We start from the raw sequence: 18,686 nt of genomic DNA on the forward strand, positions 1-18,686 counted from the left end.
CCCCACATCCTCGGCTTCCAAATGGGAATGCTATGGGAGATCGCATCAAAAGCCTGACTGAAGTCAAGATGTGCTACAGTCACTGCACTCTCCTTATCTGCATAGCCAGTCATCTTATTGTAGAAGACAATGAGGTTGGTCAGGTATGATAATACCCAGAAATTCCTCATTGAGTGTCCAAGATTACCTTCTTGTCCTGCATGTGCTTGGGAGCAGATTCCAGGAGGTTGTTCTTTGAGACTTTTCCTGATCCAGCGGCCTATAGTTTCTTGGGCCCTGTAGCTCATCTCTTTTTGAGACTGGCCTTATGACAGCCTTTTCCCAGTACTCAAGTTATTTTCCCTGGCTGACACAATTTTGCATAAAGGGTATACAGGAGCCTTGATATCTCATCAGCCAGATCTGTAAAATTACCAAAGAGTGACCTTTACCCATGTGTAAATGAGACAAATGACCTATGGCCACTTTTCTTCCATACTACATGGAACACTTAAAAAATGGATAAAGAGGTTTTTCTCTCATCTGGTAATCATTCCTGCAGTTTTTCCTTATATTGTCATGAAGTGCTTCCATATCAAAGTCATAAACTGCAAATTGAAGATAAGGGGAAAGAAGGATTAATAATTTGTTAAGTTAATGGGACTGAGTTATAGATGTGTGCTTATTAGAATATTCAGATTGTGTTGGAGAAAGAGAGTGATGGATCTGAATTTCCTGATTGCCATGCTCTTACTTCAATTTTATTAAAATGATCAAAATCTGAAATTAAATGCATTATTGTTTTTTGACTGAAATTGAGGAGGGTGCATAGGAAAGGCACTATCTTTGTTTCAAAGGACCTGCAGGTTGTGTTGTTCAGGAAGAGCTCTCCTTCAGCAATTTCAGAACTAGTTTGTTAAATGATGGTGTGTGTCATATATTCCGTGTCATACAGTTCTACTGTTTAATTATTTGGGTCTTTCCATACAAAATGCATAAAGCTGTTACCATGAACTCTTTCATGACTTGAGCTTTGGAGTAGCTCTGACAAAACTTAGCTGTGAGAACTTCTGAGTCTGCTGTGGTGATCATGCTGTATAGGTCACAGTGGTGTATAAGGTTTTGGGAAATGGCTTAGTTTGTCCTGAACTGAAAAGAAAACACAGGGTTTGTTCTCATGCTGTTCAAAATAAGTTGTTTTTGTTGAGTACACTACTTATGATAAACGAACTACTTTAACAGAGGTATAAAGTGATTTTTACTCTTGAAACTAAATTATCAGTGATGGATCTGTAGCAGTATGTGAAAGAATGACATACTCAGGGCTGTCAGTATTCAGCAACAGTATTCAGTTTTATTTCAGTGTGAATAATACGGTGCACCATCTAAAGTTCTGAGAGCAAACTGCTCAAGAATTGATTATTCCAAGAGATACGGAGGTAAGAAAATTATGGGCAATAAATTGAGGTAATACAATAAGTTATATACAAGCAAGCAAAAGTAAGCTGCTGCTTTGCAGTGTGATCCTGCAAGTTTGGTTATGTACACTGTGCAGTCTATGGTTTGAGGGAAATTATAAACTTGTTCCAGAACCCCTGCAAGTTAGGTGGGACTTCCTGGTTAAAGATAATAATTTATGTTGAGGCATAGTCTTTAGACAACTAGGATGGTTGTTGGGTTTTCATGTTTGCTTTGCCTTAAAATCACTGGCCCTGAGTCACTTATCTTGTGCCTTCCATCTTCACTGAAGAAGCTATCAAAACTTCTGTTCAGATTTTTTGGTCTATTGCTGTTTTCTTTGCCATTGCTGTTCCTGGAGACATTGGTTTGGTGCTTAGGAAAAAGTGAATGGATAAGTAAGAAAATCTGAAGTCCTGGTTTGTTGAAGAGTGGCAAGAGAGCTGGAACACTGTTGAATTAAGAAGGAATTGCATGTGTTTGGCAAGGTCGGAGTTAAGCAGGGCTTTCTGTGAAGTGGATTTGCTGTTACCATTTTGAGCATGATATTTTGCCAATGCTTTATTCAGTGCTGTAGGCTGGTAATGAGGAGTAACTCTACATGAGAAAAATGAACCTGTTGCTAGTTTTCTAAGCTGAAATTTGAGGACCACGTTTCTGTTGGTTGCTTTGGAGAAAAGGCGGTAACCAGAAAGGACAGGGAAACACTACAGCACCATAAACTAGGAGGCCTTTTTCCTTGCCTCTAGTGAAGATATATTCTGTCCTGCTGGAAAAGATGAATTTCTAATTTTTTTTATCGTAGCCACAACAACTTGTTTGAAATTTTTCAGGCTGTGTGTTTGTTCTCAGCCCATAAATTAGAACAAGTCTCTAGTTTTCACCTCTAAAGAAGTTTTCTTCCTTTGGATCAGTGAGTCGGAAAAACATCGGCTGATTACTGTCAAGAAAACGGAGCAGGAAGTGGTTTTGCAGAACACAATGTAATTTACTGCCACAAGGATCATGTGAGATCCCTTCTCACACTGGGTATTTTGTTCCTTGAAAGATATGATAAGGCCTTCTCTTCAATACAACATTTGTGGGCTTTACGGATGAGTATCCGTAAGAGTATCCTCATACCCGTTTCTACAGGTGGGGAAGCTGAGGCACAAATGGTAAGGAAGCGGCTTGTCCTGCCTTTCACCGGAAAGTTCACCTACAGTGCTGGAAAACGAGCCCTGTCTTTCTGTGTCCTGGCCCACAGCTCAATCCATCAAGCTGTTACTGCCTACAGAAGCAGAGCTATGTGCTGCTGCTGTTGCTCGTCATGCAGAGTCTATATGTGCAGATTTGCTCCACTTTATTCTCCTAGCACTCACTTTTCTCTCTGATTTCAGATGTTTCCTCTTCTGTTGCACAGCCAGACGCTTTTCTACATGAAGAGCCCTGTATTTCCCCTTTCTTTTCCTGCCCCCTCCTAGCTTCTCTTATGTCTCTAATTATTCAGACTCTATTTTGATTTATAAAATGTACTGCCAGTATCACAGTGGTGCCCTGAAGACCCTGCCTGAGCAGAGATGTCCCTTCGTCTAAGTGTCATACAAATGCAGAATTACGCAGAAAGGTAAAACAGCAGGAGCAGTAACCAGGTACAGGTAGTAACAGTGCCTCTGGAATTTGTGATTTTGAAATCTAATCCGTGGGGCCTATTACCTCATTTATTTCTGCTTTCTTGGATGTTGCAAGCTACTGGGCTGTGAAGACCCCTGATTGGTTAGGTGTTGGGAGTATCAAGAATGGCTTAGAGTTAGAGCCTGGACTCTTATTGTTCCCAACCCCGGTTTAGCTAGGAAGAGAATAAGTTGCATGGTCCATATGGCCAAATTGTCCTTCAAGATAAAGTGTCTGCTTGAATGGGTAGGAGCTGTCTGAATTGCTGTCGCAAGGTTGTTCCCCCTAATAGGCAAAATCACACCAATTCATTCTGGTGAGCTCAGGTACAGGGGCCTGTGAAGCCACCTGATCTGGTTGTTTCTGTGAGAGCAGCTGTTAGAGGAAAGCTGTTTTGATAAACTGACCACACTGGATAAATCATCTGCACCTTCTATTGTTTTACACACATGTAAAGGTGGTATTATGAAATTATTTTACACTTGCTTTTTTTTTTTTTTTACTGCTTTTATAATCAATTCCCCCTTTTCTGTGAGTATATGCTTTACACACTTCACTTTTTTTCTCTCTGGGAAAAATTAAGATGAAATATATTCTGTCTTGCATTGTAAATGAACAGCTCATGCATAAGTGTATCTTTTCCTTTTAAAGGTCAAGTACATACAAGTCTCAAGGGATTGATGTCACGGTTAAGTACAGTCAAGGAAGCTGGACTGGAGTGTTGGGTACAGATGTCATTACCATGCCAAAAGGAATAGATGGCAGCTACGTCATCAACATTGCTACCATTCTTGAATCAGAGAATTTCTTCTTACCAGGGGTTAAATGGCATGGGATTCTTGGTCTTGCCTATGATGCCTTAGCCAAGGTAAGTCACTCTTTCCCCAGCTATTAAAATAAGAAGACAGATATTCTGTCAGAATTAGACTCCTCCCTTCCACCCACTCTTGCCCGTGGATCCTTTGTATTTGTTAAATTCTAGAAATAATACACTGGGTTGTGATGGTACCACAGTCCTAAATGAGGATTTAGGCTTTTCTGGTGATGAAGGCTCCAATTTTAGCTCATCTGGAATTAATAAGCTTTTACAGAGTTTGTAGTTCCAGCAGATTGGAGTACAGGCTTCTGGTATGCATGTGGAGGGCATTTATGAAGGTTGTGATGATCTCCCTCAAGACTTGTCAATGGACTGATGGGCTTACTTCACCAAGCCTTTGGCAGTCCATTCTAAGACATTCTCCATTCATCAAGTAAAAGTTGAGATGGAGGGCATAAATGGGTAATTTCAGAACAATATTAGCTCTAGTGTTTTTATTAACATACAACAAAGCATATCCTGTTCTTTTTGAGGCAGGAAATTCGAGTAGAAGTTTAAATTAAAACCTAAAATTTGTAGTCTAAAATTTATAACCTTATAATGTAAAACTGAAAACGTGATTGGAATACTAGATGGTCATAGTTTTCAACCTACACATAACTGTTTGAGAAATTCACAAACTGAGGTATATCCCATTAGAACAAATGATTCGATACTTCCTGTTGACTCTGGAATTAAAATGCTTTATTCAAGTGTTGTGTGATCATTGTATTGACTTCTGCTGTACTTACCATCATACACTGTTGACAGACAGACAGAGAAGAGCTGCTTCTCAGGCTCTGGTTTGGACAAATAGTGTATTCAGGGCATTTATTTTTCCCTTCTTCCAAAGACTTAAGTGTTGTTGGCTTCTGAGGCTGTTCTATGCTTTGTGTAGTAAGAGCACTTGGCATTTCACAAGCTCGCCAGGGGCTCTGCCTGTCATGAGATGTACCTGCACAGAAATCTGAATTACAATGAAATTGCAGTACTCTAATAAACTGCAAAGACAAATATGACATGCAGTATAGGAAAGAACCTGTTGACCAGTAATCAGCTGAAGTGAGTGTGCTTGGATATGAAGTTCTTTAAAAGAAGGGGAAATAAGACCATTGAATTCAAAGTTCATTAAAATAAACCACAGTTAAAAACTGAAAATCCTCACTTTAAAATTCTGCCTTTTAACTGTGGAAAAACAGGAAGGGCAAGTTACATTTGGTTGTTCTAATAACCCAAACTCTTTTCCAAACAGAAAGCATCAGTGAGAGTTTCTGTTTAAAACTGAAACCATTATTTGAGTTTTAAACCTTCAGTTGAAAAATATTCTTGTGTTTTAGGGATTTCTGACAGTGGTTTTTAAACCCAGCAGAAACAGAAAAATGACAGATGTTGTTTTTTTAATGACATACTATATCTAGAATTTTCATCACGTGGTTGTCAGAAATTCAGTTTACTTGTGAAAAGCAATCTTGTTTGAATAATTGGCTCATTTCTGCAAATAAAATTTTAATGAATACTTCTGCAATTCTTTTGTTTTTTTGTTTTGTTTTTCAACACCTTCAAGCCTTCAAGTTCTGTGGAGACGTTCTTTGATTCTCTTGTGAGGCAGGCAAAGATCCCCAACATTTTCTCCTTGCAGATGTGTGGTGCTGGACTGCCTGTTTCTGGAAGCGGTACCAACGGAGGTAGTCTTGTGGGTATCTGTCAATCTGAGAGGGAAGATGTATCATTCTTAATCTCTCTCCCTCTTTTCTATGACTATCCTACTTCCAAATTTAGTTTTTAATATATGAACTGTTTTATATTTTTTTAAAGAAAAGTTAAGCACTTAGGCAAAACTCAAGCATCTATTTTCATTCTCCATTGTTTTTTTCTCTCTCAAGTTGGAGTAAGCTTCTGCATTTCACGGTTAATTTTAATTTTTTAAAAAAGCTTAAAAGTTGTGGTATTTCCTCAGGGCAGATTCTTCAGCCTTTCTCAAACTGAGTAGTCCCTTACTCAGCTGCTAAGCTTGTGCAATAAATCTCATCAAAATGCTACAGTAATGTTTTTTACATGACATGAAAAGGGGGAGAGGAATCAAGGCTCTTCTTTTCCTTGTAGACAACATATTAAAGGCAAAAATCTGAAGACCAAATCTACTTGTTGTTACTCGGAAAGTCTTTCCATCAGTTTTAGTGGGACCAAGAATTTTCCATTATTTATGACTGTTCCTGAATTATACTGAAATAAGCATATCAGCACAGGAGTTGGTCACAAATAGTTATTTTGCTGTGAATTCACATGTTGTAGATGTTAACACATTTGAGATAGATGAAACCAAAGAAATTGCTTGTGTTATTTCAGTTCAAAATCTGATGGTCTAGTATGCTTGCAGTCAGCTTCAACATAAGTTTTGATGAAAGCTAATAGCGATAGCAACGACAATATGGTCACATTCCATTTTGGATGTGTGTAAGAAAAATGAAATGTTCTTGAGCTGTATTAAGGTTTTCTGATCTGATAAAGTGAATTTATGATGTGCAGGTTTAATATACTGTCCCATTTTTATACATTGCCTAGATTAAACCACTGAATATACTGTTTTGATTTTAAGCTGTGGGGCTTTCATAAGAGAACCAGTGTGAGCTTGTAGATGAAGATGCCGGTAATTTGGCCCAATACAGGAATTCTGGTTGATTGAAGCTCAACATCTAGATGTTTCATACAGCTTTGTTATTGACAGAGGAGTTGTCAGTAAGATCCTTAAAATGGTGCTCTATTAAAATTTTGATGCCCTGTGTACCCTTTTTTTTCCTGTATTTGCCTCAAAACTAAATATCTGGGATTTTAAAGTGTGTGGATTCCTTTCTCTTTTCTCTCAGATTCTGGGTGGAATTGAACCAAGTCTGTACAAGGGTGATATTTGGTATACACCTATCAAAGAGGAGTGGTATTACCAGGTTGAAATTCTCAAACTGGAGGTTGGAGGACTGAACCTCGAATTGGACTGTAGAGAGGTAATTGCATAATGTGTTTCTGTCTATATAAAATGCAAGTTTGATTAAAAAAAAAAAAAAAAAAAAAACAACACTGAATTGATCAGTTTTGTCTTTACAAGCAGACCTGTATTCTGATTTCTTCTGAGAATTAAGGCTGCATGGTAACTGAAAAGGAATGAACAACCCATGTGCAATGTAGTATGTACGTCAAACATGCTAACATTGCCTCAAAGAGGACTTTAAAGTCATTGCTAGTATTTTCAGTAAATTAGGGACTAAGCTACAGTTATTAATTGAACAGTCCACTGAAAATATGGCTGATGTAGTTTGGAAGGGCTCAGCCTCTTGAGTTGTTCGGGTTGTCAGAAAGGTGCCTTAACACTGAATAGTCAAAAAGACAACAGTCTTTAAACAACTATAGATTATGGTTTTCTGTTATACAGTAAAATTAAACCAAAGGGTTTCAAGACAATTCTGGTCAAACAAAAGGGAAGATGTTGGATTAATCCATGTGGAGATGTCTAAGCATGTAACTCATGACAGCAATGAGCAAGTATCTTCCTGGGAAGCTTCCCGAAGTATCTCATCCTATGCCTTCTTTTTCTGGTTTTTCTAATCCACTTTTGTTTGCTTTGGCCTTGCCAGTTATTATGCCTGATTGATTTGTTTTCTGTTTTTATTAGGTATCAGTTTAGTGAGATTGTGGTGTTGCCATTTTTGTTCCAAAGCTGTTTCATTTTTTTTTTTTATTTGGAGGTTATATTTGTATGTGTGTGTTTCGTTTCTTTCTTACTGAAGCTAGTTGTTATTCATGTTTTGATTTTAGTTCTGTAATTTTCATGCCCTGTTTTCATTAGACATCTTAATTTTATCTTATGCTTGTTCTCTAAGTTGGAAATCATTTGGACATGATAATTCGAAAGCTTTTCTTGTTCATACAATTTAAGTAAAATTTAGTATAAAAATCTTACACAAACATTATTATATTTATGTACAAAATAAGAAAATCGTAGTGCCATTTAAAATATTTAAAATTAGTTATATCAGCTTTCAACTTAATAACCGAAACAAAGTCTATTTAAACGTCTGTTATATTGTTAGGAGGGCAAAACTGCTGGTCCTTTAGCGTAAATGTTTGTGTTGCTCTTCTTTCTAGCATTAAAAAAAGATCAACCTGGTTTTGAAGAGGAGCCCTTGTACTAATAGTTTAGTACTTCCTGTTTCCAGAAAACAACTCACTTAAAAACCTAGCGGTGTTATGAAAGTTTCCTGTTATTGTTGCTCTTTTTCTGAGCCAGCCAACATATTGTCTGTGTTGCACAGTATGCTAGTCCCTGGTACAGAAGACATCATTCCTTTCTTGATCAAAGATCTTCTCACAAAAATTTAGGGGAAGAATAGTAAGTTAGGGCTACTATCATTAAAGTTTGGCTAGTTACGGGCTTGCAGAGGATGCGTAGTTCACTGTACAGGATGGTGAACTGCGTGCCCTCTCTCCTCTTAGTTGTTTTCTAGGAAATGGAACATTTCTTGTAACCATCACCAGAGACGACTCCTTTCCTTGCAAGGGAAAAGTAGTCACCTCGCCTCAGTGCTGGGAATTTGTCCAATGTTAGACCACAGCTGCAGCCTGAAGCTGGGCAGACCAGGGCTGAGAGGAGTCCTGAGCTGCTGGCAGCGTGTAGGGTGCACTATTAAATATTAACCAGGAAGATTAAGAAGGCAAGAAGTTACTACCCACTGAAACTCCAATGAACACAGTATGAAAATCTAGGTACTTAGTCTCTGGCCAAACATTCCTACTGCTCCCGGCATTTTGTGTGGTTAATATGTTAGAAGTTGACCCTTTTGGCTGTGCCTCCTACCTACTTTTTTTCCAAGGGTAGCTCTACGGGATGCTGGCAGTTGCATCTGTGTGGTACAAACCTATTAAAATGGACTCCACAATGCCTTGGTGTTTCTCTCCACTCTTCAGAATATTTCTGAGTGTACAATAAATGGTTTCCTGTTCGCTTTTCTTTCAGCTCTGCTTGGCAGCCTATAGCAGCTCTTCTTTCAAAAAGAAAATAACTAAGGCAAAGATATTTGTTTTACTTTTAGGTGGGTTTTATTTCTGTCACTGCACTAAAGATATTCTATGTGACTTGATAACATCTAAACCAATGTATTTTAAAGTCACTTGTTGTTTGGCCTCTTCTTAAAAACCTTATGCTGTATGTTTCCTTATGCCTTATGATATACCAGAAATGTGTCACTGTTCAGTTGCGTACCTTTAAAAATATTTATTCTTTGTTTACTGTATCTAGGGCTTAATGAAATCCCTTAATCTGAGAGCTAGGGTTTTAATAACGAAGATAATCATTTCCTTAGGGTTTTTTTAGTCCAGATTTTGAGGCAGCAAGATTGAAATTTCAAGTTTCTTTTTACTTGTTTTTGTCTGTGTTTTAGTGGTTTGCAACAGTTAAGAGAGAAAGTTGTGGCATTTGGCATTTGTACTCTTGAGCAAGTACCAAATATGACATGTAATGAGGCCTGACGTTCCGTGAATATTCTTAACTTATATACGTCAATCATTAAACATGGGCTGCTGTATTGTGTTTAAACTAGAGTGAGTTGTTTCCATGATAGCAGAGACCTGGATTCAGGGCTTGGACATATGTCTGAGCTACATCAGCGTACTTAGCATCTCTCTGTACCGACCCTGAGAGTGCTTTTGCCCAAAGCATATGGGAGGTGACGTGGATTAGCTCACCCCTCCCAGACAGGCCGGGCTTTGCTTCTCTTTACAGTGGTTTGGCCATTTGCACCAGCTGTGGTGACACACAGTAATTTTCTTCAGTGGTACAAATAAACTCACTTTTGTGTCTAGGCTGACTGCATCTTGCTTTTGCTCTCGGGCTTCATTTGAATTCAGGCTATCAACTAGAAAGAGCTGCTGACAGGTATGACATGCAGGTTTGGAAGACAGCTACCAAAGAGCAACAGCTTTGTCATTGTTATGAAACAGTTCAAACTGCATTACATTAACTACAGCATATAACTTCTCTCTTTTTTCCTCCCTCCCTAGTATAATGCCGATAAAGCAATAGTAGACAGTGGGACCACTCTCCTCCGTCTGCCCCAGAAAGTCTTCAGTGCTGTGGTGCAAGCAATAGCTCGCACTTCCCTGGTAAGCCAATGTCATTAAATCTGTTTGAAATGTTAATTTCCTATTAAATGCTCACATTTGATCTTTGAAAGAAGTGTCACCCTTGCTGTCTGCCTAGTAAGTCATAGGGTTTTAACCTGAATGGAGTGGAATCTTTCCTGGTCTACCCCTGTTAAAAAGTAAGACATGACTGGTAACCTTTGAAGGAAACGGAAAAGGGAAAGGAAGAAGTGAAAAGGGAAAGGGAGGAGGAAAAAGGGGGATAGAAGTACAGACTAGAAGCGCATATATGGAAATGCATCAGAAACAGTACAGAGATGGAATATTTTCTTCTAAGTATTTCAGAAACATGGACCTAATCCATGTCATTTTCATTCAAAATATTAAGAGTATAAAAGCAGGCCTTTCATTCAAAACAGAGTGTTTATAAAGTGGAAGAGCCTGCTACTGCAAGCAGTTCCCTTCCAAGTATAATGCTTATTGCTGTACAGAATGGATGGCATTCATTGGGATTATTCATATCAATAAAGCTGGTTTTGATCTTCATTATTGAATTATTTATGTTTAAAAGCACCTTTCTTTGAAAACAGAGTGGGCTTTAGAAGTAGGGCATGGGGTTGGTGGATTTCTCCGAGTATAGAGTAACAGAAGCAGCATTTTCTGGTTAATAAAAACAATTCATAAATGTTGGTTGAATACAGTAAGCAGTCCCAAGAAATTTAAAGATGAAGAATACATCCTATATATTTCAGTGTGAGCCACTCTAATATTTTTGTCATGGATTCACTATCAGACAGTGGTAGTAGTTTCAAATCACAGGAAATTCAGTAACTAAGCTATTGGTCAGCTGCCCAAAAGATGGAGTATTTGCCTCTATGCTGATAATTCAAGACTGAGATCCTTTTCTGATTGAGAGCAGAGATTTGTCATGAAGTGTTCTTCACTGCTTGTAGGTGTCCGTTATCTGATATAAATGTACCAGTTATCTTATGTATCTCGGCTTCCCTGGTTGAAAAGTTCTTCTTTGCAAAGCACTGAAGTATTGACTGGAACAATTTCAGTCAGTTGGGAGGGAATTGAAAGAAGCCTACGCAAAAGGTCTTGTGATGGCACCTTGTGGATAGGGAATCCTCCTGTGAAGTGGGCCACAGCAGTTCACACTCCTCTCTGATGTTGCTCAGAAGGACATTTGAACCAGGGCTTTCCACGTGACAAGTAAAGAGTCAACTGATCAATAAGGTATTAGAGGGGAACCGCTCACTCACTCTTCTTAATGGTTTTTGTTCTTCCTATTAAAAATGCATAAACTAACTCTTTTAGGGTATCTTTTTAATCCCAAGGACCTTGCTGCTGTACCCCTTTCTCTCCACACACACCAAAAATCATTTTCACAGCTTTAAACAAAGTAAATAGTCTATTAAATAAGAAAGTAGTTCCAAGATGTCAGGATCAGATTCTAGCTATGTAGGAGCAATGTCAGGAAAATGGGTATTTTCAGCAATTGTACCATGCCATCACAATCATACTCTAAGCGCTCTGTGCTTCTGGCAGGCTATGCACCACTGAAACAAAATCTGCTATATTCAGACATATTTATCTGACCACAGGAGAACCAGGTTAACAAGTTTCTGCTCATAGCAGCTTGCTACGAGCTTCCCAGCAAGATGTCATTGCCCCCTCAGGTATGCTGGGATAACTGCATGTGAAGTGTTCCTTTATTCAGCTCCATAAAAACCAAGGCTGTGAGCTTTATGCTCTTTAGTGGTGCTGATTGCGTTTTAAACCTTACTTGTTTGGAACCAAGTCTTTCAGAGAGCAGCTATAGATGCAGTATAACAATGGCAGGTCTGAAGGGCGGTGGTTTTGGTAGATGGGCAAAGATGGGCCACAGAGGGGTGGCAGCCACTACATCTCACTGCACTAAAGTCAGGACAGTATGTCTACTCATGGTATTAGTATAATGCTAAGTTAATAAGTTGAAGAAAGGAAGGCTCCAATAAACCTCTTCATTTTAATAATCTTTTAGGTGTCATACAGCCAAATCACCTGCAATGCATTTCTTCAGCATGCAGAAGTAAGGCAAAGAAATGCAATGTCATGAGCTGTCTTTCTGGGAAATCAAAGTAGGCACTTAAAATAGAGCACTCTATAGTCTTGGTCTGTCCAGTCTGGGTGCTGTCCTGCAGTTTTTCTCAGATCACAAGCTCTGCTTTCCAAGAGCAAATGTAAAGAGAGGACAACTATGTTCTTCAGCAGGTCTGGCCTGGGACTTAGCTGTGAGGGTCAGAGCATTCTGTCTGGTGCCAGGAGATGTACGTAAGTGTGCATTGAGTGTTAAGGGTAAAAGTAATCTATTTGTGACAGTAGGTCTCATTGTGTACTTACACGAGTGTATGCTTGTTGACCCAAGAACAGAGATGAGCACCTGGAAGTTCTAAGTCTCTAATACTGTGCAGCCCTAACAAATATTTCATTGGCAGGTATGTGGGTGTGTGTAAATACTTGTCACCTGTAAAATGCCATAACTAATGTATGAGCTGATGCTTACAAAGTAATCAATATCACAGATGAATACAAATGAGTGCAGTGGAGAGGCTGGATTTCATCTTTCTCCTTCACACATACAGGAGGCTTTGGCTGTGCAATGTCAGAACAAAATGCTGCCTTGCATGTTGTTTCATGTGGGAATGAGAACCAATGCAAAGTAATGCAGTCAAATAAGGAAGTTTTGTCCTCTAATCTGGTAGCAAATCAGCTTCGTGTGCTTCAGGAAGCATGAACATTAGACAAGATGTTTGTCTTAGGCAAGCACACTCTGTGGAGGTTTGTTTTTTGCTTTGTTAGTGCCATGAATATGTTAAGAAGTAGTTATTTAACTTTCTTTCAAAAGCATGGCAAGTTGCGTTGGTAGTGAGTGGCAGGACAGTGAAAGACAGAGGGATGTGTTTCTTTCCATTGAGTGTAGCAGACCTCTGTTCCCTTGCCTGCCAGGAGATTTTGGCTTATCCCTTGGCTTCAAAACCCTAAAGCTGAATAAGAAGCTGTAGGTATGTGAGGAAGGGAGCTGATTCCATTACATATTCATGCAGTTTATATTTTGGCTTATGTTTAAAAAAAAAAAAAAGTCTGCTGCTTCAAAATGTTGGTATTCGGTCAGAGCTGTTCAAGAGAAGAAGTAGGTAGGTAGTAAAAGCCTGTTGTTGCTTTGCCTCAGTACTGATTGCTCAGAGAGGTCACACATGTTCATTGCAGAAGTGGAAGTAATGAGACACAAATGGGGAGGAGAGGAAAGGGAGACCTAAACCTGCTTTTGCCTCTTGCAAGTCATAATGGGTTAAGAAGCACCTCAATTTGTGTGTTGGGTTCTTGCTTTGATCCTTAAAGAAAAAGCTTTTTATCAGACTTGTGTTCATGTTTGAACTTCTCCATGGGAATGGAAGAAGTATTGAATACCCTGTTTTCCCAAAAATAAGATCTACCCTGAAAATGAGACCTAGCATGATTTTTCAGGGTTTTTGAGGATGCTCAAAATATAAGCCCTACTCCAAAAATAAGACGTAGTTACTGTTCATTTTAAAAAAGTCAATTTAAATAGTGTCCAGGCAGCTCTATGTGAAAAAAAGTAACAAGTTTTGGAGCAAAAGTTAATATAAGACCCGGTCTTATTTTCAGGGAAACGGGACTGTGGTAGTGATTATTTACAAAAAAATCTATCAAAATGTATGTAATCTCTATGTATTGCTTTTATTTTTTTTCTTTAATAGATACAAGAATTCTCTTCTGGTTTTTGGACTGGTTCACAGCTTGCATGCTGGGATAAAACTGAAAGACCCTGGTCCTTATTTCCCAAACTCTCTATTTACCTGAGGGATGAAAATGCCAGTAGGTCGTTTCGGATCTCCATCCTACCACAGGTCTCAACTTTCTTTGTTTATTCAGTTACATATTTGTTTTTACTATTATAAAGCACATGCTCTTAAAAATAGGAACTATTTTTAGTGGTAATAGCGAACTGGCTTATTGCATACAAGGGAAATATTTTAAAATGAAATTTAAAAAAAAACAAACAAAACAAATTTTAAATAGGGAAACCAACAAATTTGTCAAATCTAAACCAAACAAAAACCACAAACAAACAAAAAAACCCCAAACAAAACAACAACAACAACAACAACCACCACCACAGTTTCCCTCTGAGTGCAGTCCATGTAGTTGGGAATGATTTTTTTTTAATTGTCAGGAAAAGCTGGCAAGTTTTTGTTTTCACAAGCCTTAGCCACATTAGATGTCAATACAGAAGTGTCTCTGCTCATTTTGATCTTCCTGTTTTGGGAAGCAAATTGATTTGTTTTTTGTGACATTCCACATTGGAACACTTCTTCTGAATATAACAGTCTTGGCAATGAGCCTATGTGATCTCTGCACCAGTTTCTGTAACTTGGTTGGTTTATCTTGTATTAATATTCCATCACAGATTTTAGAATATAATATGTGATGTTTATTTTTCCTCTCTGGCTTCCCCTCACAGTATGGGTTGCAATAGAGGCTGGTATCCTCTAACATTACTAATACAGTTTTTACCTTAGGAGATGGTCAGGAGCAAAGGGGAGAATTAACCTATTAAATGCATTTTAACTTGAAACATAGTAAAGCCTTATGATAAGCGTCTTCTGTATTGATCATGTAGCCTGGCAATCTTTCATCTTCGTTGAGGAGACAAGGGGTAAAATGTGACTTGAATTTATGAATCTAGAGCCTTGAAGTTAACACTGAATGTTCCCTGAATCAATTCCATCCTGATAATTTTTTAAATAATAAAATTATTCTCTAATTCAAGTTCATTTCCCAAGTTCTTTCTCAGCTATCCTCCCCTTACGGAAAATGTAAGAAAAAGTGGCTCTCATGAAATTTGCTGTTGACCTTCACGTAGTGACTGACTGTGTTGGAATTTAAGCTTAGAATCCAAGAGCTTTACCTCTTACCTGCCTGTAAGCTTTGAACAGTTTTAAATCATGTACAGAAATCTGTTTGCACCTGTTCATTCTCTATTTCCAGTGAAGTCGGAGTGCGTGAATATAAAAATCAAAAGCTCTGAACTTCTAAGTACTGTGTGGTGTTGCTTCTTACATTCTGGCTTTTTTTTTTTTTTTTTTAATAGCTTTATATTCAACCCATCCTTGGAATAGGAGAGAATTTACAGTGCTACCGATTTGGCATTTCTTCCTCCACGAATGCTCTAGTTATTGGTGCTACAGTCATGGAAGGCTTTTATGTAATATTTGACAGAGCCCAGAGGAGAGTGGGATTTGCAGTGAGTCCATGTGCAGGTAAGAGGAATATTGTTCAGGAATTGGTGAGTGAGGAAATATCAGCTCTCTTAGAGAAACACCTTTGCCACTTATCTGATGAGGAAAAGAGTGATTACCCATGAAGTGTGAAGGGTATATTTTTGAGCAACCCCAAGCTTTTCAGATTTCAAGGCGGGGGGGGAGCGGGGAAAGCTGTATGGCACCCAACAGTCTTTTGGCATGAAGTAAATCACCCTTAGCTCAGGGATCTTCACTGCGTTCTTCCTTCTGAGAGATCTTTCTGAGACATTTGGCTCTGTGTGCATTTTCCCCAACAGTTACACGAGACAAGGTTCCTGTTTTTAATGCAGCTTCGTTTTTGTATAGTTCCTGTTCTAATTTGCAGATAAATGGATTATTCAGCTAACTTTCAATATGCACAGTGAAGCATCTTACTAGTGCTTTTCTCTTAAAGTAAATTGTGCCTCTTTAGCCTCTCAGAAATACTCAAAGAAAAAACTAAGATGAAAATGAAACTTGAATTAAGACTTGTGGTGTTTGTGTTGGTTCAAAACAAATAGTTTTGTCAGTGTAAGTAAAAAGTCATTATTTTTTTAATTAACTGCTGAGGAAATGTGGAAAAGGTCATATTTTTTGGCTGATTTTACAGTGATGGTTAACTTTATTGCTTTTTCATTATTTCTTCTTTTGGGTAGCTAAAAATACAAATTTTGGGGTTTCCTCTCCTTGTTGATGAGACATTGCTTTGGCACCACAAGAACATGCAAGTGGGAGAGGAGGGAAAGGATGTGCACCCATATTCAAGTCTCTGTCCCAAACCGAGGTGATCTATGCCCGGAAAAACACTGTATCATCTGAGATTTGCATGAGAAAAGAACCAGGACTGACAGTTCTTCTTTAATCCCCAGTGTTTATGTTAGAGAGGGTAAGGGCAGTAAGTACTTGAGTGCTTAATGCAACCAGGTAATTGAGGGGAAAAAAAAAGAGAGATACTAGCTGGCTGAGCTGTAGGTCCAGGGCATTTTAAAAGCCTTTTTTTTTTTTTTTTAATCTCTCCATTGTTGATGGGTTCAAAATGGTCCTCTTTGAGCTTGCTACCAAAGAAAATCTGGATATTGATGTGGGTTGCTTAATGAAGACCTCTATGAAGTACCATGCAGTGATGAAAGATACATAACTAGACAAATACTGAAGACCAGGTTGTCCTGCCTTTAATTCTTCCTCGTCCTTCCAGACTGCAATTTTAGTGAGCGTAGAGCTGCCTCCTGTCCCTGCCACACTGCAGCCATTCATGGACAGGGGAGGGGACATTTTGATAGTACATATTGACCGACATGTAGTCAGCAGGGGACACAAGCCAGCTGGTGCTTGTAAGAACTGCTTTGAAATCACATCTTTGTTAAGAAAAAAAAATCAAGGGACCATAATAACACCTTAATGTTAGTATTGCTACATAGAAACATAGAGTTTGGCCACTTCATGTGGTTCTGCCAACCTCGTCTAGAGAGGAAGAACTGAGCTTGCTGAATAGAAATGAAATATGAATTCACATGAGCTTGGACACATGATGATACCCAGCTGGTGCTAAAAGGCATTTTCTCGTTGTTTCTTTGTCCGTGTTTCATGCATATGTCTAACCTAGCATCATGAGATCTGAGAAATCAGATGACACAAACCACTGACTGAGACAAGGTATACTGATTTGCCAGACCCCACTCACACGGGGCAGATGACATTTTGCTGGATGTGCCAGTTATTCTGAATTCATTTTTCGCAGCTTGTGGTTTCCATATTTAACACTACTTTCATCAGAAAACCACAACTGTGAGTGGTTAGCAGTCAGTGCAGTGTGAGGGATTAAGCTGCCTAACTGGCTTCCTGTGGAGGCCAGCCATGTCCTCCATAGCAACTACATTAATGTCATTTATTTGGAGCTTTTTGGTCTGTTTGTGGGCATAAATTAGATTGAATTACTGGTGTCATAAATCTTCAGAAATAAGAGAAGTGTAAAAGACCATTTGGTGTGGCTTTGCAATGGCCTATGCTTTCTTCTTTACAAGAGTGCTAACCCTAAATTTAAGCGCGTGTTTTTATAAGATGTTAAATGGGAATGTGCTGAATACAAAAATTAGGGGAATGGGACTAAAAGCTTTAACTTCATTGAACTCCCAAGTTTCTATTGAGACTTGAGACTACTGAGACTAGAAATGAGAACTGGCTTATCATGCAGTACTCCTTGCACCTTTTTCTTTCTCCAGGATGTACCAAGAGTGAGGAGAGTTAGGTAGATGGCTGCAGGAAGCTCTTCCGTTGTAGGAGGAAAATAAATTTGCTTTTTCCTCAGTAGGTGAAACCCTTTAAGACTCATTCTGCCTGTTACCAAATTGTTTCAGGTTGCTTGTTGCTAATTTCAGGGGCAACCTACTGTTTACAGGATGACTAGGAAAGGTTTTGGATCAAGTGTCTTCTTGAGACAAGATGTTCAGATCACCTGGTTAGTATTAGTGAAGCAGCCTGATGGTATCTCAGTATTGAGCAGCATTAGACCCCTGGTGTTTTTGTAGTAAGTGAGCAGATCATAGGAGAAAGACTTGGGTATTTTTTGGGGGAAGAAATGCACCAAGGACTGTAATCATAAATTACTTCTACACTAAACTGTGATGAGACAGAACACACCCAAATTTGTGGGCACTACACTCGGAAAAATAGATGGCATGATGAATAGCAGAGCTTCAGTCCAGAAGGACCATAGTAACTTAGAGGACTGGGCAGCAGAAGTCTCAAGAGTTTCAGTGAACAGAAGCTCAAAGTTCTGCACCTCAAGCAGGAAACCACAATGCATGGGTGCTGTCTGGGAAGGGCCCACTAAATGTAACAGCAGCCCTGTGGAAAAAGATCTGGAGATTATGGCGGGCCCCGAGGTGAATGCAATCCAAGGGTAAGTGCAAGTGAAACTACGTAACAAAAGGCAACACCCCCCCAGTTACATTCAGGAAGGTTCGAGTTTGGATATGAAGAATTTCTTCTTCTCCAGGAGGGTGGTGCAGCACCGAAACAGGCCTCCCAGACTGATCATGGCGTCTCCCTCCTGAGAGTTTTTTGAGACCTGGCTGGATAAAGCTGCAGCTGACCTGATCTATTAATGGTGACAGTCCTGCTTGCAGTAGCAGGCTGGACTAAGTGGCTTCCAGGGGCTACTTCCAAGCAGCATTTTAGAACTTTATTATAAATTTGACCTAACTTCAGGTGTGCTTTCTTTCCAAACCACCCAAGATGGTAAGAGTGTGACTTCTACACAAATG

The 18,686-nt window shown here is 39.0% G+C and overlaps 1 protein-coding gene across 1 annotated transcript in view; it reads left to right on the top strand.

Moving 5' to 3' along the window:
• Positions 1-18,686, top strand: part of BACE2 (beta-secretase 2) — a 53,492-nt gene that overhangs the window by 25,274 nt on the left and 9,532 nt on the right. The window contains exons 3-8 of the mRNA XM_065861602.2: positions 3,742-3,958; positions 5,511-5,639; positions 6,811-6,945; positions 9,995-10,096; positions 13,840-13,989; positions 15,234-15,402. Of these exons, the coding sequence (XP_065717674.1) occupies positions 3,742-3,958; positions 5,511-5,639; positions 6,811-6,945; positions 9,995-10,096; positions 13,840-13,989; positions 15,234-15,402 (902 nt within the window). The remainder of the gene's footprint in view (positions 1-3,741; positions 3,959-5,510; positions 5,640-6,810; positions 6,946-9,994; positions 10,097-13,839; positions 13,990-15,233; positions 15,403-18,686) is intronic.

The sequence above is a fragment of the Patagioenas fasciata genome, chromosome 1 (genome assembly GCF_037038585.1).
Source record: "Patagioenas fasciata isolate bPatFas1 chromosome 1, bPatFas1.hap1, whole genome shotgun sequence".
Classification (NCBI taxonomy): Eukaryota; Metazoa; Chordata; class Aves; order Columbiformes; family Columbidae; genus Patagioenas; species Patagioenas fasciata.